Genomic DNA, 21,719 nt, shown 5'->3' on the forward strand with positions numbered 1-21,719 from the left:
GTCAAACCATGCAAAAGTGGTTTTCCAGGAGAAAACCCCTTTAAGGTTGCATTTGACCATAATGTAGAAACATATAACATGCTGTATGATTATTTTGCGGTTCCCTCCTGTAGTCTGAAAAGGTATGCTGGAGCATATCAGCCGGATGCAAGATCTGGAGAATTTGAGATGAAAGACCATTCAATTTCCCTTTTAATGTACATAAAAATAGTACATTTAAGGGTTGCCGAAGAATGACAACATATCGCCTAATTGTGTCTGATTGGTGGAGGTATGACTGCTGGGACCCCCAGTGATTACAAGAACAGGGATTTCATGTTCCGTGTTTGAATTATGTGGCATAAGCACTCTCTTTCCATTTAAAGTCTATGGGACTGTCAGAGATAGTCAAGTACATATACTAGTAGTCTCCGGCAGTCCCATAGAGTTTGAATGGAGCAGCAGTGGTCATGCTTGATGTGGATAAGTGATAAGTTGCCATTCTGGTACAAAACTTTTAAGTCCAGTTACCAATAATGATTCCATGCCTTAACTTAACAGATATTATTAAACATTGACACAAATATTGTTTCCACTCAATGGAGAATTTGTCTTTTTATTTTATTACAAAATATAAAACATGCAAAAATACTTTTCCCCCAAGAAAACAAATAATATTTTTTAAACCCTTAAAGGAGTTTTCAGTTAATTTCTCGTTATTCCCAATCCACAGGATAGGGCATAACTATTAGATTGATGAGGCTCTACTGCTGGGACCCCCACAAATCACCAGAACAGGGGGTCCCATACCCCACAGGGCCCCTAGAAATGGGGAGTGCCAGAGATTGTCGAGTACAGGGCTCTGTTATTTCCAGCAGGTCCTGCAGAGGTGAATTGAGCAGTCATGCGTATGCTCCTTTCATTTAGGGATGCCCTAACCAGTATGGGGCTCCTGTTCTCGTGATCGATGGGGGCTCCAGCAAAAGGACCCCCACCTATCTAGTAGTTGTCTTGTGAATAAGGGATAACTCGAGAATACCAGAATGCCCCTTTAACATGTTTTGCTGTGGTGCTTGGCAGTGAAAAAGGTTGTCTGTCCAGCACTGGCAATAAATGTATGTCTTAATACATAACAACAATACAGGTAACATTTAAATAAATATGATTAAACATAACTTAAAAGCAAATAGTTGCTACAGTAATGTAGTACAAGCCATAAACTCACTGAGTAGAATGAACGTTTGAATAAAGGCCGTTTCATGAAGGCATAATATGGCCGCAGTATAGTATTCGTAATACAGCTGCAGCACAGGTATGGAAGAAGAGAACAGGGACTTCAAAGTTTGGCGCTTAATGCATTTCAAAGGATAATAATGCTGGATCCGGCATTCCAGCAAGTGTTCCCGAATTGTGGACGGAGAAAATACTGCAGCATGCTGCGGTATTTTCTCCGGCCAAATACCATAAGAATGACTGAACTGAAGACATCCTGATGCATCCTGAACGGATTTCTCTCCATTCAGAATGCATTAGGATAAAACTGATCAGTTCTTTTCCGGTATAGAGCCCCTGTGACGGAACTAAATACCGGAAAACTTTAACGCTAGTGTGAAAGTACCCTTATTAGTTAATTTGCAGTGCGTTTCAGGTCCATATCGGACCCTTCGTCAGTTATTAACGTCATTATCGTGCTAATGCCTGACAAAGGGTTCGATCTGGACCCAAAATGCATTGCAAATTAACTAATGAAAGTAATCCTGAATGCCTCCTGAAGGTAGCGCTGCACTTTGAAGTCCCCATTCTCTTCATCCACACTTTTACATTTATCCAGCATCCAGCCTGGTGGGGATCGCGAGTGGCACCTTCATACAAGCTTCAACAGGCTATTGCGCCCTTAGCGCAACACATTCAGATGAGCGGCGTACTAGCCGGCTCTTTCTTCCTACCGTATATCCTTCCCATGTGTGCTCTTCCTCTCTCATCCTGTGGTTCTTTTCAACCAAACTGAGATCACCATAGAAATCTATGTAGAACCATAGGAGTCCTGGATGTTGCGGCCACAATACAAATGATGAAACGTGACCATATTACAGCCATGTGAAACCGGCCTTCGGTATATGAATGCAATTGATCCTAGGATTTTGTAAATGGTCATGCAGACTGAAGCTAAATTGTAGTGGCTCTGAAGTTTCCAATGTATGTGACAGAAAGCACCAAACTTCCTATATGGCCAGAGTAATGAACTTCAATGATAGTGATCACAATTGCACCCATAAGTACAGTATTGAAATAAATTAGAGAATCTTAACCGTCAATGGCCCCTGCCTTATTGACTGAACCTCTTTATACTTGACAAACGTGTATGTGAACAAATACGATTGTGTATGTGCTAATACATACAGGTGAAACTCGAAAAATTAGAATATTGTGCAAAAGTCCATTTATTTCAGTAATACAAATGAAAAGGAATTGCATTAATGCAGCTTAAAATTAGAATTTTGTGAAAAGGTTCAATATTCTAGGCTCAAAGTGTCACCCTCTAGTCAGCTAATTAATCCATACCCCCTGAGCAAAGGGTACCTCAAAATTCAGACTTTGGGGTTTCATAAGCTGTAAGCCAAAATCATCCAAATTATACCAAATAAATGCTTGAAATATCTCACTTTGCATGTAATGAGTCTATCTCATATGTTAGTTTCACCTTTCAAGTTGCATTACTGAAATAAATGAACTTTGCACGATATTCTAATTTTTCGATAAGTATTGAGTAACTTTAGGCTTCATGAGCAGTGCTGGTCAGTTCGCAGTGTTTGCCAGTGAACACATGCGGGCTGCCATCTTTAGTAAGGTAGACTCACCCGTCCGGCGATGCACAGGTAAGTCCTTACCTGTGCCTGTGCCGGGAGCCGGTCTGAAATCAAATGCAGTCACCGGGAGCAGGCAGTTCCGAGAACAGCCTGATGAAGGCCCCCTGCGGCTGTTCTCTGAACTGCCTGCTCCCGGCACAGGTAAGAGCTTACCTGTGCATCGCCGGACAGGTGAGTCTACCTTACTAAAGATGGCAGCCCGCATGTGTTCACTGGCGAACACTGCGAACTGACCAGCACTGCTTATGAAGCCTAAAATTACTCAATACTTATCATGTTTTTTTCAGGCTATTCTTTAGTATCAATTTGTATCGCAAACCTAAAACTTTCCATAAAACAGCTAACAAATGAATTCAGCTTCTATACTAATGAGCCAGACTGAAAGGTCCAAGTGCTACCGTTTATACTGTATTTTCCATTCAGTATGTCATCTCAGCATGCTTAGAATGTATATTACATCTGTAAATGATATATTAAGAACATGCCATTAATATGTGTTGTCCTATAACATCACAACACTCTTCCATAGCATAGCTTTATACATTCATGCCTAGAATCAAAGTGGCAATGGTTTAACATGTAGCTGGGGTTCAGCTACTGAAGCACCATGGGTTAAGTGCCAGCATCACAATACTAATCTCTCACAGTCCTAAATAGCTTATATTGCAATTATATGATTCACCTAAACGTGCCTATTTTAGGGCTGAATGCACATTTTGGGGTGTCAGATAAGACAAGTTAATGTATTTTTTTTACATTCATCACTTTGTATGCTTTATGTATTTTAGTCAATTAGTATATCTAGCATAATATTATAGAATATATGGGAACATCAACCTCTGTAAACAGACAGGGTAATGTACAATAAATTGGTCCTATCTTTTACTGCAACGGAAGCAACCCCAATGAGTTGTGTGAGACATCACTACAGGAAAGTGGAGCTAGAAGGTCTCCAATATCTAATGAGCAAGGTTCCTTCATGTCTGTTTAAACCTTGGACCAGGAATCTATTAACTGTCCACTTTACAGATGTAAACCCAAGACATTTAGGCAATTTATAAGTGCATACAATTTTTTTTTTTTTGTAATTACCTAAAAAGAGGGAATAAACTACTTGAATAGAAAGTGACAAATGCCACAATTGGCTTGTGGTTAAATGTACAACACACTTCAATACCAAGCACAGAACACAGGCCCAGTCTCATCACGATTTATAAGGTAAGCCCCTCATATTTCACTGACAGATTGTCCCTGTCTCTTTATTCTATATGTAAGTCATCTTCTTGGCCAAATGCAATTTGACAGAAGATAAAGCAATCCCTGGAACGGATGTGATTAGATAATATGTCACTGACATGTCAATGCACTAATGCAAATGTGTTGGATACAGTGACACAATGCAAATCTCTTGCAGAATTGTCATTGTTCATTCAAGGTCTTCAATGTTATAAAAAAGTAGAAAGTCTGTAAACCATTAGTACATGTATGATGGGATGTACAGTTATATTACATATACATTACAAGAGGCAGATGAAATACACTACGTCCTGTGCTTAACGTAGCTTGTTCTCAATTGAAGCAGATGGAATAAGGGGATTTATTGCCTAGCATACACGTTTTCTGTAAAAGAAAGTGGATTTAGTTGTTGAATTCAATTTTAAAAAGTAAAGTTAAAAAGGTGGTTCCCTAATATGTTCTCACCTCTGTGATATTCTGGATTCACATTCTCATAGATCGGAAATACTGGATTATCTTGTTCATTTCGCAGTTTTCTTGCTCTTAAGACATCTCTAATGCATTGATGCAAGTAAACATACTGACACTGTAAAAATAAAATAAAAGTAAGCGTGAATTCTCTTAAAAAACATTTGCCATTTATAGGAGAAAGGATGTAAAAAAGTTAAAATGTTGAGCTGGATATTGAAAAATGGATTTAAAAAAATTGAAAAAAGAAAAACAATACATCGTTGAAAAATGTTCTAGTTGTTCATAATGACCTGAAAGCCACATTTGGACCACGGTTGTAGAATCTGGATCAAGTGCTACAATTTTAATAGCCATTAATATTGTATTGTAATTCAAGCCACACTGTTATACACACACTTGGAATTAATTTAATTTTGTTATGCTGCTACATATTAGTGAGATTTTTACTCTTCTCAAACTCAAATGTATTCGGTGACATGTAGACAAGGCAAAGAGTTTGATCATGAGTTCAAATGAACATGAAAAACTGGTCATTGAACTTGCAATCTATATCTTGAAAGCACATCCATATAATACATGAAATGTATGTGTTTGTGGAAAGGGATGCTTACATTACCTAGAAATCAAAAATGTATTTCAATAAATTTGCAAACACCACTGCAAATGATTACATGATAAGCATTAAATATTTCACAGAGAGAATATTCTGTCAATATGGAATGTTAGAAGACATCATTGTCAACGTCTTCAACAAGTAGGTATCAGGAAAGGGAATCTCTCTGAGCACCTTTGTAGCAGTGGGTAGGACAGTATATACATTTATTCTATGGTAATTAGTATGGTAAGAAGTACAATATGGGTATTAATTGAAATGACCATGCAGGTAGCGGGGCAAAAATGAGTTTAAAAATAGTTTACATGTACAGAACACTTTTGTGGTTACATGTGACTGTTGCCTATAAAAACTGTGTGAAGTCTGAAGTATATGGCCAGCTGAAAGGGAGGAGGCAAATATCGGGAGCGAGCACTCGAACCAACAATTGCAGATCACCCAGAGAATGAGCGGCTGGCAAACAACAAACAATGAATCTGTATGGGTACGAACAGTCACAGTAGCGATTGTTCTTCCCCATACAGCAGAGATGATTGCTGCATGCAGCTTTACCTTGGATTAACAATCAGACAATTATCAGGAATTAGTAGCTTGTTCCTGATACCCATTTTAAAGGGCCCAACGGATCATTCGGTCACATAAAATACCAATCAAACAAGTGCCATTGACTTGCTACATTGTCAATCAGTGATTGCTACTGGCAGAAAATTTGCCATTGTAAATGGAACATTATTATTTCCAGTGGTTTCCATTTCCAAATCAGTACTGTACAGACTTCACAGCTCCCCTGGATTTAAAGGGGTTGTCTGCTTTTTACTATTGATGATCTATCCTCAGGATAGGTCATCATAAATATAAGATTGGTGGGGGTCTAACTCCCAGCATCCCTGCTGATCAGCTTTTCAAAGGGAAGGCAGCACTCGCATGAGCGCTGCCTTCTCTGCTGTTTACCTGCTCGCCGCAGCAATTGCAGTGATGCAGGTATAATTACAAGTATGGCGTCCCCATTCACTTCTATGGGGCAGCTCCTTCCTATGCACTTGAACAAACAGAGCTGTCCCATAGAAGTGAATAGGGACATTATACTTGTAATTACACGTGCTCACCACTGTAATTGCTGCGGCGAGCAGGTGAACAGAGCAGAGAAGGCAGCGTTCTTACGAATGCTGCCTTCCCTTCAAAGAGCTGAATGGTGGGGATGCTGGGAGTCGAACCCCCATCAATCTGATATTTATAACCTATCCTGAGGATAGGTCATCAGTAGTAAAAAGCGGACAACCCCTTTAACTTCAGGGGAGCTGTGAAGTCTGTACAGCTACCTGCATGGTAATTTCAATTAATACCCTTACTTTACTTACAGTTAGGGATGAGCGAACCCGAACTGTATAGTTCGGGTTCGTACCGAATTTTGGGGTGTCCGTGACATGGACCTGAACATTTTCGTAAAAGTCCGGGTTCGGTGTTCGGCGCTTTCTTGGCGCTTTTTGAAAGGCTGCAAAGCAGCCAATCAACAAGCGTCATACTACTTGCCCCAAGAGGCCATCACAGCCTTGCCTACTATTGGCATGGCTGTGATTGGCCAGTGCAGCATGTGACCCAGCCTCTATATAAGCTTGGGTCACATAGCGCTGCACGTCACTCTGCTGATTCAAGCATAGGGAGAGGTTGCTGCTGCGACGTTAGGGCGAGATTAGGCAGATTAACTCCTCCAAAAGACTTCATTCTGTGATCGATCTCCAGCTGTGGATCAAGTGCTAATATCGACTTGCTCACTTTTTTTAGGCTGCCCAGAGCGTTTTTAGATCACTTTTTTCTGGGGTGATCGGCGGCCATTTTGTGGCTTGTGGTGCGCCAGCACAAGCTACCACCAAGTGCTTTTAACCATTTAATAGTGTGGTTATTTTTTGCTATATCCTACATCAGCTGCAGGCTGAGCCTGTGTCACCGAAGTGCATTTAACCATCAACAGTCTGGTTATTTTTTGGCCATATACTACATCAGGTGCAGGCTGAGCCTGTGTCACCCAAGTGCATTTAACCATCAACAGTGTGGTTATTTTTTGGCCATATACTACATCAGGTGCAGGCTGAGCCTGTGTCACCCAAGTGCATTTAACCATCAACAGTGTGGTTAATTTTTGGCCATATACTACATCAGGTGCAGGCTGAGCCTGTGTCACCCAAGTGCATTTAACCATCAACAGTGTGGTTAATTTTTGGCCATATACTACATCAGGTGCAGGCTGAGCCTGTGTCACCCAAGTGCATTTAACCATCAATAGTGTGGTTATTTTTTGGCCATATACTACATCAGGGGCAAGTTGAGCCTGTCACCCAGCGCCTAAAAAATAGACCTGACATTTCTATTCAACCAAATCTGTACTGTTTTAGATGGTCAAGTTATTTGTATTGACCGTAAAAGCACACTTTTTGTTCTGGGTTGAAAAACTATTCCCAAATTTGCCATTCTCAAAATAACTAAGTAGTTTATGTTATATGAGGCCTACTTGAAATCTATCCCAAAAAGGATATCTTAGATTCAAGGTGCTGATAGTGTCATTCAGAAAAACTTAACACACACGCTACCGTGCAGATACAAGTCTAATTCTGTGATTAAACGTATACCTGTCACACAGCGCAAAAAAAAATAGGCCTCACATTTCTATTCAACCAAATCTGTACTGTTTGAGCTGGTCAAATTATTTGTAGTGACCGTAAAAGCACAGTTTTTGTTCTGGGGTGAAAAACTATTCCAAAATTTGACATTCTCAAAATAACTAAGTAGTTTATGCTATATGAGGCCTACTTGAAATCTATCCCAAAAAGGATATCTTAGATTCAAGGTGCTGATAGTGTCATTCAGAAAAACTTAACACACACGCTACCGTGCAGATACAAGTCTAATTCTGTGATTAAACGTATACCTGTCACACAGCGCAAAAAAAAATAGGTCTCACATTTCTATTCAACCAAATCTGTACTGTTTGAGCTGGTCAAGTTATTTGTAGAGACCGTAAAAGCACAGTTTTTGTTCTGGGGTGAAAAACTATTCCCAAATTTGCCATTCTCAAAATAAGTAGTTTATGCTATATGAGGCCTACTTGAAATCTATCCCAAAAAGGATATCTTAGATTCAAGGTGCTGATAGTGTCATTCAGAAAAACTTAACACACACGCTACCGTGCAGATACAAGTCTAATTCTGTGATTAAACGTATACCTGTCACACAGCGCAAAAAAAAATAGGCCTCACATTTCTATTGAACCAAATCTGTACTGTTTGAGCTGGTCAAGTTATTTGTAGTCACCGTAAAAGCACAGTTTTTGTTCTGGGGTGAAAAACTATTCCCAAATTTGACATTCTCAAAATAAGTAGTTTATGCTATATGAGGCCTACTTGAAATCTATCCCAAAAAGGATATCTTAGATTCAAGGTGCTGATAGTGTCATTCAGAAAAACTTAACACACACGCTACCGTGCAGATACAAGTCTAATTCTGTGATTAAACGTATACCTGTCACACAGCGCAAAAAAAAAATAGGTCTCACATTTCTATTCAACCAAATCTGTACTGTTTGAGCTGGTCAAGTTATTTGTAGTGACCGTAAAAGCACAGTTTTTGTTCTGGGTTGAAAAACTATTCCCAAATTTGACATTCTCAAAATAACTAAGTAGTTTATGCTATATGAGGCCTACTTGAAATCTATCCCAAAAAGGATATCTTAGATTCAAGGTGCTGATAGTGTCATTCAGAAAAACTTAACACACACGCTACCGTGCAGATACAAGTCTAATTCTGTGATTAAACGTATACCTGTCACACAGCGCAAAAAAAAATAGGCCTCACATTTCTATTGAACCAAATCTGTACTGTTTGAGCTGGTCAAGTTATTTGTAGTCACCGTAAAAGCACAGTTTTTGTTCTGGGGTGAAAAACTATTCCCAAATTTGACATTCTCAAAATAAGTAGTTTATGCTATATGAGGCCTACTTGAAATCTATCCCAAAAAGGATATCTTAGATTCAAGGTGCTGATAGTGTCATTCAGAAAAACTTAACACACACGCTACCGTACAGATACAAGTCTAATTCTGTGATTAAACGTATACCTGTCACACAGCGCAAAAAAAAATAGGTCTCACATTTCTATTCAACCAAATCTGTACTGTTTGAGCTGGTCAAGTTATTTGTAGTGACCGTAAAAGCACAGTTTTTGTTCTGGGTTGAAAAACTATTCCCAAATTTGACATTCTCAAAATAAGTAGTTTATGCTATATGAGGCCTACTTGAAATCTATCCCAAAAAGGATATCTTAGATTCAAGGTGCTGATAGTGTCATTCAGAAAAACTTAACACACACGCTACCGTGCAGATACAAGTCTAATTCTGTGATTAAACATATACCTGTCACACAGCGCAAAAAAAAATAGGCCTCACATTTCTATTCAACCAAATCTGTACTGTTTGAGCTGGTCAAGTTATTTGTAGTGACCGTAAAAGCACAGTTTTTGTTCTGGGGTGAAAAACTATTCCCAAATTTGCCATTCTCAAAATTGTGGTGAACGGGAACAATGAGGAAAACATCTAATAAGGGACGCGTACGCGGACGTGGACATGGTCGTGGTGGTGTTAATGGACCCTCTGGTGCTGGGAGAGGACGTGGCCGTTCTGCCACAGCCACACGTCCTAGTGAACCAACTACCTCAGGTCCCAGTAGCCAGCAGAATTTACAGCGATATTTGGTGGGGCCCAATGCCGTTCTAAGGATGGTAAGGCCTGAGCAGGTACAGGCTTTAGTCAATTGGGTGGCCGACAGTGGATCCAGCACGTTCACATTATCTCCCACCCAGTCTTCTGCAGAAAGCGCACAGATGGCGCATGAAAACCAAGCCCATCGGTCTGTCACATCACCCCCATGCATATCAGGGAAACTGTCTGAGCCTCAAGTTATGCAGCAGTCTCTTATGCTGTTTGAAGACTCTGCTGCCAGGGTTTCCCAAGGGCATCCACCTAGCCCTTCCCCAGGGGTGGAAGAGATAGAATGCACTAACGCACAACCACTTATTTTTCCTGATGATGAGGACATGCGAATACCACCTCAGCACGTCTCTGATGATGACGAAACACAGGTGCCAACTGCTGCGTCTTTCTGCAGTGTGCAGACTGAACAGGAGGTCAGGGATCAAGACTGGGTGGAAGACGATGCAGGGGACGATGAGGTCCTAGACCCCACATGGAATGAAGGTCGTGCCACTGACTTTCACAGTTCGGAGGAAGAGGCAGTGGTGAGACCGAGCCAACAGCGTAGCAAAAGAGGGAGCAGTGGGCAAAATCAGAACACCCGCCGCCAAGAGACTCCGCCTGCTACTGACCGCCGTCATCTGGGACCGAGCACCCCAAAGGCAGCTTCAAGGAGTTCCCTGGCATGGCACTTCTTCAAACAATGTGCTGACGACAAGACCCGAGTGGTTTGCACGCTGTGCCATCAGAGCCTGAAGCGAGGCATTAACGTTCTGAACCTTAGCACAACCTGCATGACCAGGCACCTGCATGCAAAGCATGAACTGCAGTGGAGTAAACACCTTAAAAACAAGGAAGTCACTCAGGCTCCCCCTGCTACCTCTTCTGCTGCTGCCGCCTCGGCCTCTTCTGCTGCTGCCGCCGCCTCGGCCTCTTCCTCCGCCTCTGGAGGAATGTTGGCACCTGCCGCCCAGCAAAAATGGGATGTACCACCGACACCACCACCTGCGTCACCAAGCATCTCAACCATGTCACACGGCAGCGTTCAACTCTCCATCTCACAAACATTTGAGAGAAAGCGTAAATTCCCACCTAGCCACCCTCGATCCCTGGCCCTGAATGCCAGCATTTCTAAACTACTGGCCTATGAAATGCTGTCATTTAGGCTGGTGGACACAGACAGCTTCAAACAGCTCATGTCGCTTGCTGTCCCACAGTATGTTGTTCCCAGCCGCCACTACTTCTCCAAGAGAGCCGTGCCTTCCCTGCACAACCAAGTGTCCAATAAAATCAAGTGTGCACTGCGCAACGCCATCTGTGGCAAGGTCCACCTAACCACAGATACGTGGACCAGTAAGCACGGCCAGGGACGCTATATCTCCCTAACTGCACACTGGGTAAATGTAGTGGCGTCTGGGCCCCAGGCGGAGAGCTGTTTGGCGCACGTCCTTCCGCCGCCAAGGATCGCAGGGCAACATTCTTTGCCTCCTGTCTCCTCCTCCTCCTACTCAGCTTCCTCCTCCTCTTCTTCCACCTGCTCATCCAGTCAGCCACACACGTTCACCACCAACTTCAGCACAGCCCGGGGTAAACGTCAGCAGGCCGTTCTGAAACTCATATGTTTGGGGGACAGGCCCCACACCGCACAGGAGTTGTGGCGGGGTATAGAACAACAGACCGACGAGTGGTTGCTGCCGGTGAGCCTCAAGCCCGGCCTGGTGGTGTGCGATAATGGGCGAAATCTCGTTGCAGCTCTGGGACTAGCCGGTTTGACGCACATCCCTTGCCTGGCGCACGTGCTGAATTTGGTGGTGCAGAAGTTCATTCGCAACTACCCCGACATGTCAGAGCTGCTGCATAAAGTGCGGGCCGTCTGTTCGCGCTTCCGGCGTTCACACCCTGCTGCTGCACGCCTGTCTGCGCTACAGCGTAACTTCGGCCTTCCTGCTTACCGCCTCATATGCGATGTGCCCACCAGGTGGAACTCCACCTTGCACATGCTGGACAGACTGTGCGAGCAGCAGCAGGCCATAGTGGAGTTTCAGCTGCTGCACGCACGGGTTAGTCGCACTGCGGAACAGCACCACTTCACCACCAATGACTGGGCCTCCATGCGAGACCTGTGTGCCCTGTTGCGCTGTTTCGAGTACTCCACCAACATGGCCAGTGGCGATGACGCTGTTATCAGCGTTACAATACCACTTCTATGTCTCCTTGAGAAAACACTTAGGGCGATGATGGAAGAGGAGGTGGCCCAGGAGGAAGAGGAGGAAGAGGGGTCATTTTTAGCACTTTCAGGCCAGTCTCTTTGAAGTGACTCAGAGGGAGGTTTTTTGCAACAGCAGAGGCCAGGTACAAATGTGGCCAGACAGGGCCCACTACTGGAGGACGAGGAGGACGAGGGTGAGGAGGAGGTGGAGGAGGATGAGGATGAAGCATGTTCACAGTGGGGTGGCTCCCAAAGCAGCTCGGGCCCATCACTGGTGCGTGGCTGGGGGGAAACACAGGACGATGACGATACGCCTCCCACAGAGGACAGCTTGTCCTTACCTCTGGGCAGCCTGGCACACATGAGCGACTACATGCTGCAGTGCCTACGCAACGACAGCAGAGTTGCCCACATTTTAACGTGTGCGGACTACTGGGTTGCCACCCTGCTGGATCCCCGGTACAAAGACAATGTGCCCACCTTACTTCCTACACTGGAGCGTGATAGGAAGATGCGCGAGTACAAGCGCACGTTGGTAGACGCGCTACTGAGAGCATTCCCAAATGTCACAGGGGAACCAGTGGAAGCCCAAGGCGAAGGCAGAGGAGGAGCAAGAGGTCGCCAACACAGCTGTGTCACGGCCAGCTCCTCTGAGGGCAGGGTTAGCATGGCAGAGATGTGGAAAAGCTTTGTCACCACGCCACAGCTAACTGCACCACCACCTGATACGGAACGTGTTAGCAGGAGGCAACATTTCACTAACATGGTGGAACAGTACCTGTGCACACCCCTCCACGTACTGACTGATGGTTCGGCCCCATTCAACTTCTGGGTCTCCAAATTGTCCACGTGGCCAGAGCTAGCCTTTTATGCCTTGGAGGTGCTGGCCTGCCCGGCGGCCAGCGTTTTGTCTGAACGTGTATTCAGCACGGCAGGGGGCGTCATTACAGACAAACGCAGCCGCCTGTCTACAGCCAATGTGGACAAGCTGACGTTCATAAAAATGAACCAGGCATGGATCCCACAGGACCTGTCCATCCCTTGTGCAGATTAGATATTAACTACCTCCCCTTAACAATATATTATTCTACTCCAGGGCACTTCCTCATTCAATACTATTTTTATTTTCATTTTACCATTATATTGCGGGGCAACCCAAAGTTGAATGAACCTCTCCTCTGTCTGGGTGCCGGGGCCTAAATGTGTGACAGTGGCCTGTTCCAGTGGTGGGTGACGTGAAGCCTGATTCTCTGCTATGACATGAAGACAGATTCTGTGCTGACATAAGGCCAGATTCTCTGTTACGGGACCTCTCTCCTCTGCCTGGGTGCCGGGGCCTAAATGTGTGACAGTGGCCTGTTCCAGTGGTGGGTGACGTGAAGCCTGATTCTCTGCTTTGACATGAAGACAGATTCTGTGCTGACATAAGGCCAGATTCTCTGTTACGGGACCTCTCTCCTCTGTCTGGGTGCCTGGGCCTAAATGTGTGACAGTGGCCTGTTCCAGTGGTGGGTGACGTGAAGCCTGATTCTCTGCTATGACATGAAGACAGATTCTGTGCTGACATAAGGCCAGATTCTCTGTTACGGGACCTCTCTCCTCTGCCTGGGTGCCGGGGCCTAAATGTGTGACAGTGGCCTGTTCCAGTGGTGGGTGACGTGAAGCCTGATTCTCTGCTATGACATGAAGACAGATTCTGTGCTGACATAAGGCCAGATTCTCTGTTACGGGACCTCTCTCCTCTGCCTGGGTGCCGGGGCCTAAATGTGTGACAGTGGCCTGTTCCAGTGGTGGGTGACGTGAAGCCTGATTCTCTGCTATGACATGAAGACAGATTCTGTGCTGACATAAGGCCAGATTCTCTGTTACGGGACCTCTCTCCTCTGTCTGGGTGCCTGGGCCTAAATGTGTGACAGTGGCCTGTTCCAGTGGTGGGTGACGTGAAGCCTGATTCTCTGCTATGACATGAAGACAGATTCTGTGCTGACATAAGGCCAGATTCTCTGTTACGGGACCTCTCTCCTCTGCCTGGGTGCCGGGGCCTAAATGTGTGACAGTGGCCTGTTCCAGTGGTGGGTGACGTGAAGCCTGATTCTCTGCTATGACATGAAGACAGATTCTGTGCTGACATAAGGCCAGATTCTCTGTTACGGGACCTTTCTCCTCTGTCTGGGTGCCTGGGCCTAAATGTGTGACAGTGGCCTGTTCCAGTGGTGGGTGACATGAAGCCTGATTCTCTGCTATGACATGAAGACAGATTCTGTGCTGACATAAGGCCAGATTCTCTGTTACGGGACCTCTCTCCTCTGCCTGGGTGCCTGGGCCTAAATGTGTGACAGTGGCCTGTTCCAGTGGTTGGTGACGTAAAGCCTGATTCTCTGCTATGACATGAAGACAGATTCTGTGCTGACATAAGGCCAGATTCTCTGTTACGGTACCTCTCTCCTCTGTCTGGGTGCCGGGGCCTAAATATGTGACAGTGGCCTGTTCCAGTGGTGGGTGACGTGAAGCCTGATTCTCTGCTATGACATGAAGACAGATTCTGTGCTGACATAAGGCCAGATTCTCTGTTACGGGACCTCTCTCCTCTGCCTGGGTGCCTGGGCCTCAATATGTGACAGTGGCCTGTTCCAGTGGTGGGTGACGTGAAGCCTGATTCTCTGCTATGACATGAAGACAGATTCTGTGCTGACATAAGGCCAGATTCTCTTTTACGGGACCTCTCTCCTCTGTCTGGGTGCCGGGGCCTAAATATGTGACAGTGGCCTGTTCCAGTGGTGGGTGACGTGAAGCCTGATTCTCTGCTATGACATGAAGACTGATTCTGCGCTGACATGAAGCCAGATTCTCTGCTATGGCATGAAGAGACTGATTCTCTGCTGACGTGAAGCCAGATTCTCTGCTATGGGACCTCTGTCCAATTGATATTGGTTAATTTTATTTTTTTTAATTTTTATTTTAATTCATTTCCCTATCCACATTTGTTTGCAGGGGATTTACCTACATGTTGCTGCCTTTTGCAGCCCTCTAGCTCTTTCCTGGGCTGTTTTACAGCCTTTTTAGTGCCCAAAAGTTCGGGTCCCCATTGACTTCAATGGGGTTCGGGTTCGGGACGAAGTTCGGGTCGGGTTCGGATCCCGAACCCGAACATTTCCGGGAAGTTCGGCCGAACTTCTCGAACCCGAACATCCAGGTGTTCGCTCAACTCTACTTACAGTATCACTAAGCAAGGATGTTTTCTTCTAAAATCCAATATTGACAGAATATTATCTCTGTCAAATATTTAATCCTTATTGTGTGATCATTTACTGAAATACAGTACAGACCAAAAGTTTGGACACACCTTCTCATTCAAAGAGTTTTCTTTATTTTCATGACTATGAAGGCATCAAAACTATGAATTAACACATGTGGAATTATATACATAACAAACAAGTGTGAAACAACTGAAAATATGTCATATTCTAGGTTCTTCAAAATAGCCACCTTTTGCTTTTTGGTTCTCTTTGATTGGGTAGCATGCTGAGCATACAGAAGTGCTCGTACTTTACTAACATGGGGTAGGCACTATAGGCAGGGGAGTACACAGATCTCATAGTGCCCCATAACAGAACTTAGTATGGACCCCCCTTTGCCCCATCCAGTTTCCCAGTACATGTGCATGAAACACACCCAAGCAATGCAGTACCCAAACTAGGACACCCCAAATTTAAGACATTTTAGGACTTTTTAATAAAAAAATATAATAAAAAAGTCGACCTCCCCCTCACCCACTTTATCCAACTTTTACAAGGACTAAACATAACACTCATTCTGAGCACAATATTTCTTGATGTGTTTGCACCAGACATCTGGCATACACACACCAATAAATCTCCTGCTTCCCTTCACACAGTATATTATATAACTGGTTGCCTGCAGCCACCTCTAGGAGGCGATCAGTGCATAGGAACTTTTATAATTACCATTGCTTTCAATGGAAGCTTTAAATAATTTCTTTGCACAGATCTCCCCCTAGTGGTGCCTGAAGGAAAATGCAATGAATCTATGTCAAGAACAGGAGAAGCAGTTCAGTGCTGATCCCCCTCCCCAGTATCAGTCACGTGGGCTGCCGCCACCATCATTAGGCATGAGACCCACATGTAGCTCTCAGGCCACCAGTCAGGCATGACTGACCGAGTGCACATAAACATGATAGTGATATATTAAAGGGGATATAGTTTGCTGTAAAATGGGATAACAGAAAGAAATTATATTGCATATATAATATTATAGAGCAATATAGACATGAAAGCATTCAGATTAAAGAGTTTTTTCGGGAGTAAAATATTGATAGCCTATCTTCAGGATAGGTCATCAATAGCAGATTGGTGAAGGTCCAACTGCTGGCACCACCACTGATCAGCTCTTTGAAGAGGCCACGGCTCACTGTTCTTAGGCCACTAATGTAAAGGTCAGTGGTCACATGGTCTATGTGCAGCTTACTCCCATTCAGTGAAGGTACCAGAGCTGCCATATCAAGGACAGTCACTAGACAGTGTATAGCGCTGTGCTTGGCATGTCGTGTGAAGTCCCTTTCTACAGCTTATATGCGGTTGTGCAGGTAGTCAGACCAGGGCCGCTGATAGAAATCATGGGGCCCCGTACAGCATACATGACGGGGCCCCCTTCAGCTCCACCCCCTGATCCCTCCTTCAGCCACACCCCTGGCCCCGCCCTTGGCCCCTCCCCAGACGCCGCCTTGAAACAACATGCAGATTTGTCTACAAGTGATATTTATGGCGCTGGGGGGTCGTCTGTGAATGGCGCTGTTATGGAGGGGATCTGTGAATGGCACTGTTATGGAGGGGATCTGTGAATGGCACTTTTATGGAGGGGATCTGTGGATGGCACTGTTATGGAGGGGATCTGTGGATGGCACTGTTATGGAGGGGATCTGTGGATGGCACTGTTATGGAGGGGATCTGTGGATGGCACTGTTATGGAGGGGATCTGTGGATGGCACTGTTATGGAGGGGATCTGTGAATGGCACTGTTATGGAGGGGATCTGTGAATGGCACTTTTATGGAGGGGATCTGTGGATGGCACTGTTATGGAGGGGATCTGTGGATGGCACTGTTATGGAGGGGATCTGTGGATGGCACTGTTATGGAGGGGATCTGTGGATGGCACTGTTATGGAGGGGATCTGTGGATGGCACTGTTATGGAGAGGATCTGTGGATGGCACTGTTATGGAGGGGATCTGTGGATGGCACTGTTATGGGGGGATCTGTGGATGGCACTGTTATGGGGGGATCTGTGGATGGCACTATTATAGAGGGGGATCTGTGGATGACACATACCGTATATAGCATCTTATGCTATGTGTCATCCACACATACCCCTCCATAACAGTGCCATTCACAGATACCCTCCATAACAGTGCCATCCACAGATCCCCCCCATAACAGTCATCCACAGATCCCCCCATAACAGTGTCATCCACAGATCCCCCCCATAACAGTGTCATCCACAGATCCCCCTCCATAATGGTGCCATCCACAGATCCCCCCCATAAGTGTCATCCACAGACCCCCCCGGCCCCCCCCATAAGTGTCATCCACATGACAGACCCCCCCCCCCATAACAGTGCCATTAACGGATCCCCCGCCCTCCCTATAACAGTGCCGTCATGACGTCATCCATATAGATCCCCCCCCGCCACTCACAGTAGTATACATTAATAAATCGGTGCAGCCGTGCAGGCTGCAGACAGTAACTTTAATTTTAGCACAGGCACAGCGCTCATCTCTTTACTAAAATACTACCTTACATTCAGCTCCTGCCTCCTCCCTCCACCCTCCAGCCTCCAGTAACAAGTGCGGGCGGCAGCGCTCACTCACTGACGTCACGCGCCTGCGCCGCCTAGTGGGAGGAGCAGGCGTGTGACGTCAGTGAGTGAGCGCCGCCCCCACACTGCCTGCTGTTACTGGAGCCAGCCCACTGACAGCAAAAAAATTAAAATGGCTCGGGAGTCGGCAGCCCGGGCCCCCCTGCCAGCCGGGCCCGGTACAACTGGGCCAGCTGTACTGGCCTATCAGCGGCCCTGAGTCAGACCTCCACTGGTGAGATATTATCGACCTATTTTGATTATAGGCCAACCATATTGTACTCCCTTTAGTATATTACAATTAAAAAAGCAGCCCAAAACCAAGCTGAATTACCAGCACATAGACTGTAGAGTCTTTGTCCTTTCACAGGCATCTATGATACATTCAGGAGCCTCTGAGCACAGTTCAAGCAATGTGATGTTGGCCTAAGATATGAAAACAACCTGAGGGCAGATGTTTCTCTGTTGTTCAGCTCCTAAAATATATTGTGACACATGGGACTCGCTCTTACAACATATTCTGGTAATCAGATGCAAATGGCTGATCCCTTATGTTCTGTTATTCTAAGTATCATGGGCTATTTCTGCCCAATGCTAATCATTATAATGTATTTTACATCACAGAAAGGATTTTGTATCTGAAGGAAAAAACTACCGTAATAATTTGATCTCCACTTGACAGAGATCGATTCACTCGGAATAAAACCAGCATCAGTTCCAGTGTTTTAACTGAATACGTTTTATTAAAAGGAAATGGAAACCAATATACTGCAAATTCTTCTAACATGAATTCTACTCCCTGAAAGTGACTTTATCATTACTATTAGAGATGAGCGAATTTCTCAAAAATTTGATTCGGTCAGTTCGCCAAAAGATTCTGAAAAGATTCGATTCGATCTGAATTTATTTGCGGCGAATCACGATAAAAAACTGCTATTTCCTGGCTGCAGAGAGCCTTTATAGTGGTGTAGAACACTGTGTCTTGCAGTAACACGCATAGTGAGTCTGCTGTGGTAGTGAAACAATATTGTGAGTCAATATGACATGCAGATGACAGGCGTCTCTCTTAGAATCACTGCACACTTCACTTATTTGGGCAGTTACGGGGCGTAAACTGACCAAATAACTCAAGTGTGAACTCAGCCTTATTGGTGGATGTCAGCGCCAAGAAGAAGCGCACTCCTTTTACACTATCGGCAGCTGATTCCACATAGATGTCTACAGACCATGTTCTATTAAAGCTTATACAAGTAGAGCCCCCCGACAGAGTGGAGAGGGTGTCAGCAGTAAGTTTGTGTTGACGTCTCTGATTATTTTGCCCTTCCTCTGATCCGTCAGAACAATACCCCCCAAAAAACGCTGTAGCACAATGTTATTTCAGTGCTGAACGGCAATTAAGAAAATATATTTTTCAGATTAATAAACTCCCCCGCAAAAAAAAAAAATCACAATTTACCGCAGAAGGTCAATTAAGACGTATTCTTTTTCCTTTTTCTATACTCCAAAAAAATAAATATAACAATCACAATTTACCGCCGAACGGCTAATGGGACGTACGGATATTTTCTTTTTCAACACCACGTAAATGACTGTAGTACAATGTAACTTCACCGCTGAATGCCAATTATGACATATATTTTCTCATTTTTTTCCCTATTTCTACACCTCAAAAAATAAATATAACAATCACAATTCACCGCAGAACGGCTAATGGGACATACGTATATTTCCTTTTTTTACACCATGTAAATGGCCGTAGTACAATGTAACTTCACCGCTGAATGCCAATTATGATATATATTTTCTCCTATTTCTTTCCTATTTCTACACCGCCCAAAAAAATAACAATCACAATTCACCACAGAACGGGTGTAGTACACCACGTATATGGCTGTAGTACAATGTAACTTTACCTGTCACGGATGTAGTAGGGGAGAACACCAAAAGACAACAAGACGGAAGGGAAAAGACACTAGGGCTCTAATGATATATATACACTGCGTGCAGAATTATTAGGCAAATGAGTATTTTGACCACATCATCCTCTTTATGCATGTTGTCTTACTCCAAGCTGTATAGGCTCGAAAGCCTACTACCAATTAAGCATATTAGGTGATGTGCATCTCTGTAATGAGAAGGGGTGTGGTCTAATGACATCAACACCCTATATTAGGTGTGCATAATTATTAGGCAACTTCCTTTCCTTTGGCAAAATGGGTCAAAAGAAGGACTTGACAGGCTCAGAAAAGTCAAAAATAGTGAGATATCTTGCAGAGGGATGCAGCACTCTTAAAATTGCAAAGCTTCTGAAGCGTGATCATCGAACAATCAAGCGTTTCATTCAAAATAGTCAACAGGGTCGCAAGAAGCGTGTGGAAAAACAAAGGCGCAAAATAACTGCCCATGAACTGAGAAAAGTCAAGCGTGCAGCTGCCAAGATGCCACTTGCCACCAGTTTGGCCATATTTCAGAGCTGCAACATCACTGGAGTGCCCAAAAGCACAAGGTGTGCAATACTCAGAGACATGGCCAATGTAAGAAAGGCTGAAAGACGACCACCACTGAACAAGACACACAAGCTGAAACGTCAAGACTGGGCCAAGAAATATCTCAAAACTGATTTTTCTAAGGTTTTATGGACTGATGAAATGAGAGTGAGTCTTGATGGGCCAGATGGATGGGCCCGTGGCTGGATTGGTAAAGGGCAGAGAGCTCCAGTCCGACTCAGACGCCAGCAAGGTGGAGGTGGAGTACTGGTTTGGGCTGGTATCATCAAAGATGAGCTTGTGGGGCTTTTTCGGGTTGAGGATGGAGTCAAGCTCAACTCCCAGTCCTACTGCCAGTTTCTGGAAGACACCTTCTTCAAGCAGTGGTACAGGAAGAAGTCTGCATCCTTCAAGAAAAACATGATTTTCATGCAGGACAATGCTCCATCACACGCGTCCAAGTACTCCACAGCGTGGCTGGCAAGAAAGGGTATAAAAGAAGAAAATCTAATGACATGGCCTCCTTGTTCACCTGATCTGAACCCCATTGAGAACCTGTGGTCCATCATCAAATGTGAGATTTACAAGGAGGGAAAACAGTACACCTCTCTGAACAGTGTCTGGGAGGCTGTGTTTGCTGCTGCACGCAATGTTGATGGTGGACAGATCAAAACACTGACAGAATCCATGGATGGCAGGCTTTTGAGTGTCCTTGCAAAGAAAGGTGGCTATATTGGTCACTGATTTGTTTTTGTTTTGTTTTTAAATGTCAGAAATGTATATTTGTGAATGTTGAGATGTTATATTGGTTTCACTGGTAAAAATAAATAATTGAAATGGGTATATATTTGTTTTTTGTTAAGTTGCCTAATAATTATGCACAGTAATAGTCACCTGCACACACAGATATCCCCCTAAAATAGCTAAAACTAAAAACAAACTAAAAACTACTTCCAAAAATATTCAGCTTTGATATTAATGAGTTTTTTGGGTTCATTGAGAACATGGTTGTTGTTCAATAATAAAATTAATCCTCAAAAATACAACTTGCCTAATAATTCTGCACTCCCTGTATATATATATATATATATATATATATATACTGTATTTATATTGTTATTTTTTTCCCTATTAATACACCCCCCAAAAAAAAGTAAAACAATGCAAAATCAACGCAGAACGGCTAATCGGACGTACGTCTCTATCCTATTAATACACCCCGTAAATGGCTGTAGTACAATGTAAGTT

The 21,719-nt window shown here is 44.2% G+C and overlaps 1 protein-coding gene across 2 annotated transcripts in view; it reads right to left on the reverse strand.

The window, feature by feature from the left end:
• Positions 1–3,090: 3,090 nt before the first annotated feature.
• Positions 3,091–21,719, reverse strand: part of PTPRB (protein tyrosine phosphatase receptor type B) — a 158,927-nt gene continuing 140,298 nt past the window's right edge. For both annotated transcript variants that reach the window (XM_040409891.1, XM_040409898.1), the window contains 2 exons: positions 4,548–4,668; positions 3,091–4,466 (listed from right to left, as the gene is read on the reverse strand). In XM_040409891.1, the coding sequence (XP_040265825.1) occupies positions 4,444–4,466; positions 4,548–4,668 (144 nt within the window). In that variant the 3' untranslated portion in view covers positions 3,091–4,443. The remainder of the gene's footprint in view (positions 4,467–4,547; positions 4,669–21,719) is intronic.

The sequence above is a fragment of the Bufo bufo genome, chromosome 1 (assembly GCF_905171765.1).
Source record: "Bufo bufo chromosome 1, aBufBuf1.1, whole genome shotgun sequence".
Classification (NCBI taxonomy): Eukaryota; Metazoa; Chordata; class Amphibia; order Anura; family Bufonidae; genus Bufo; species Bufo bufo.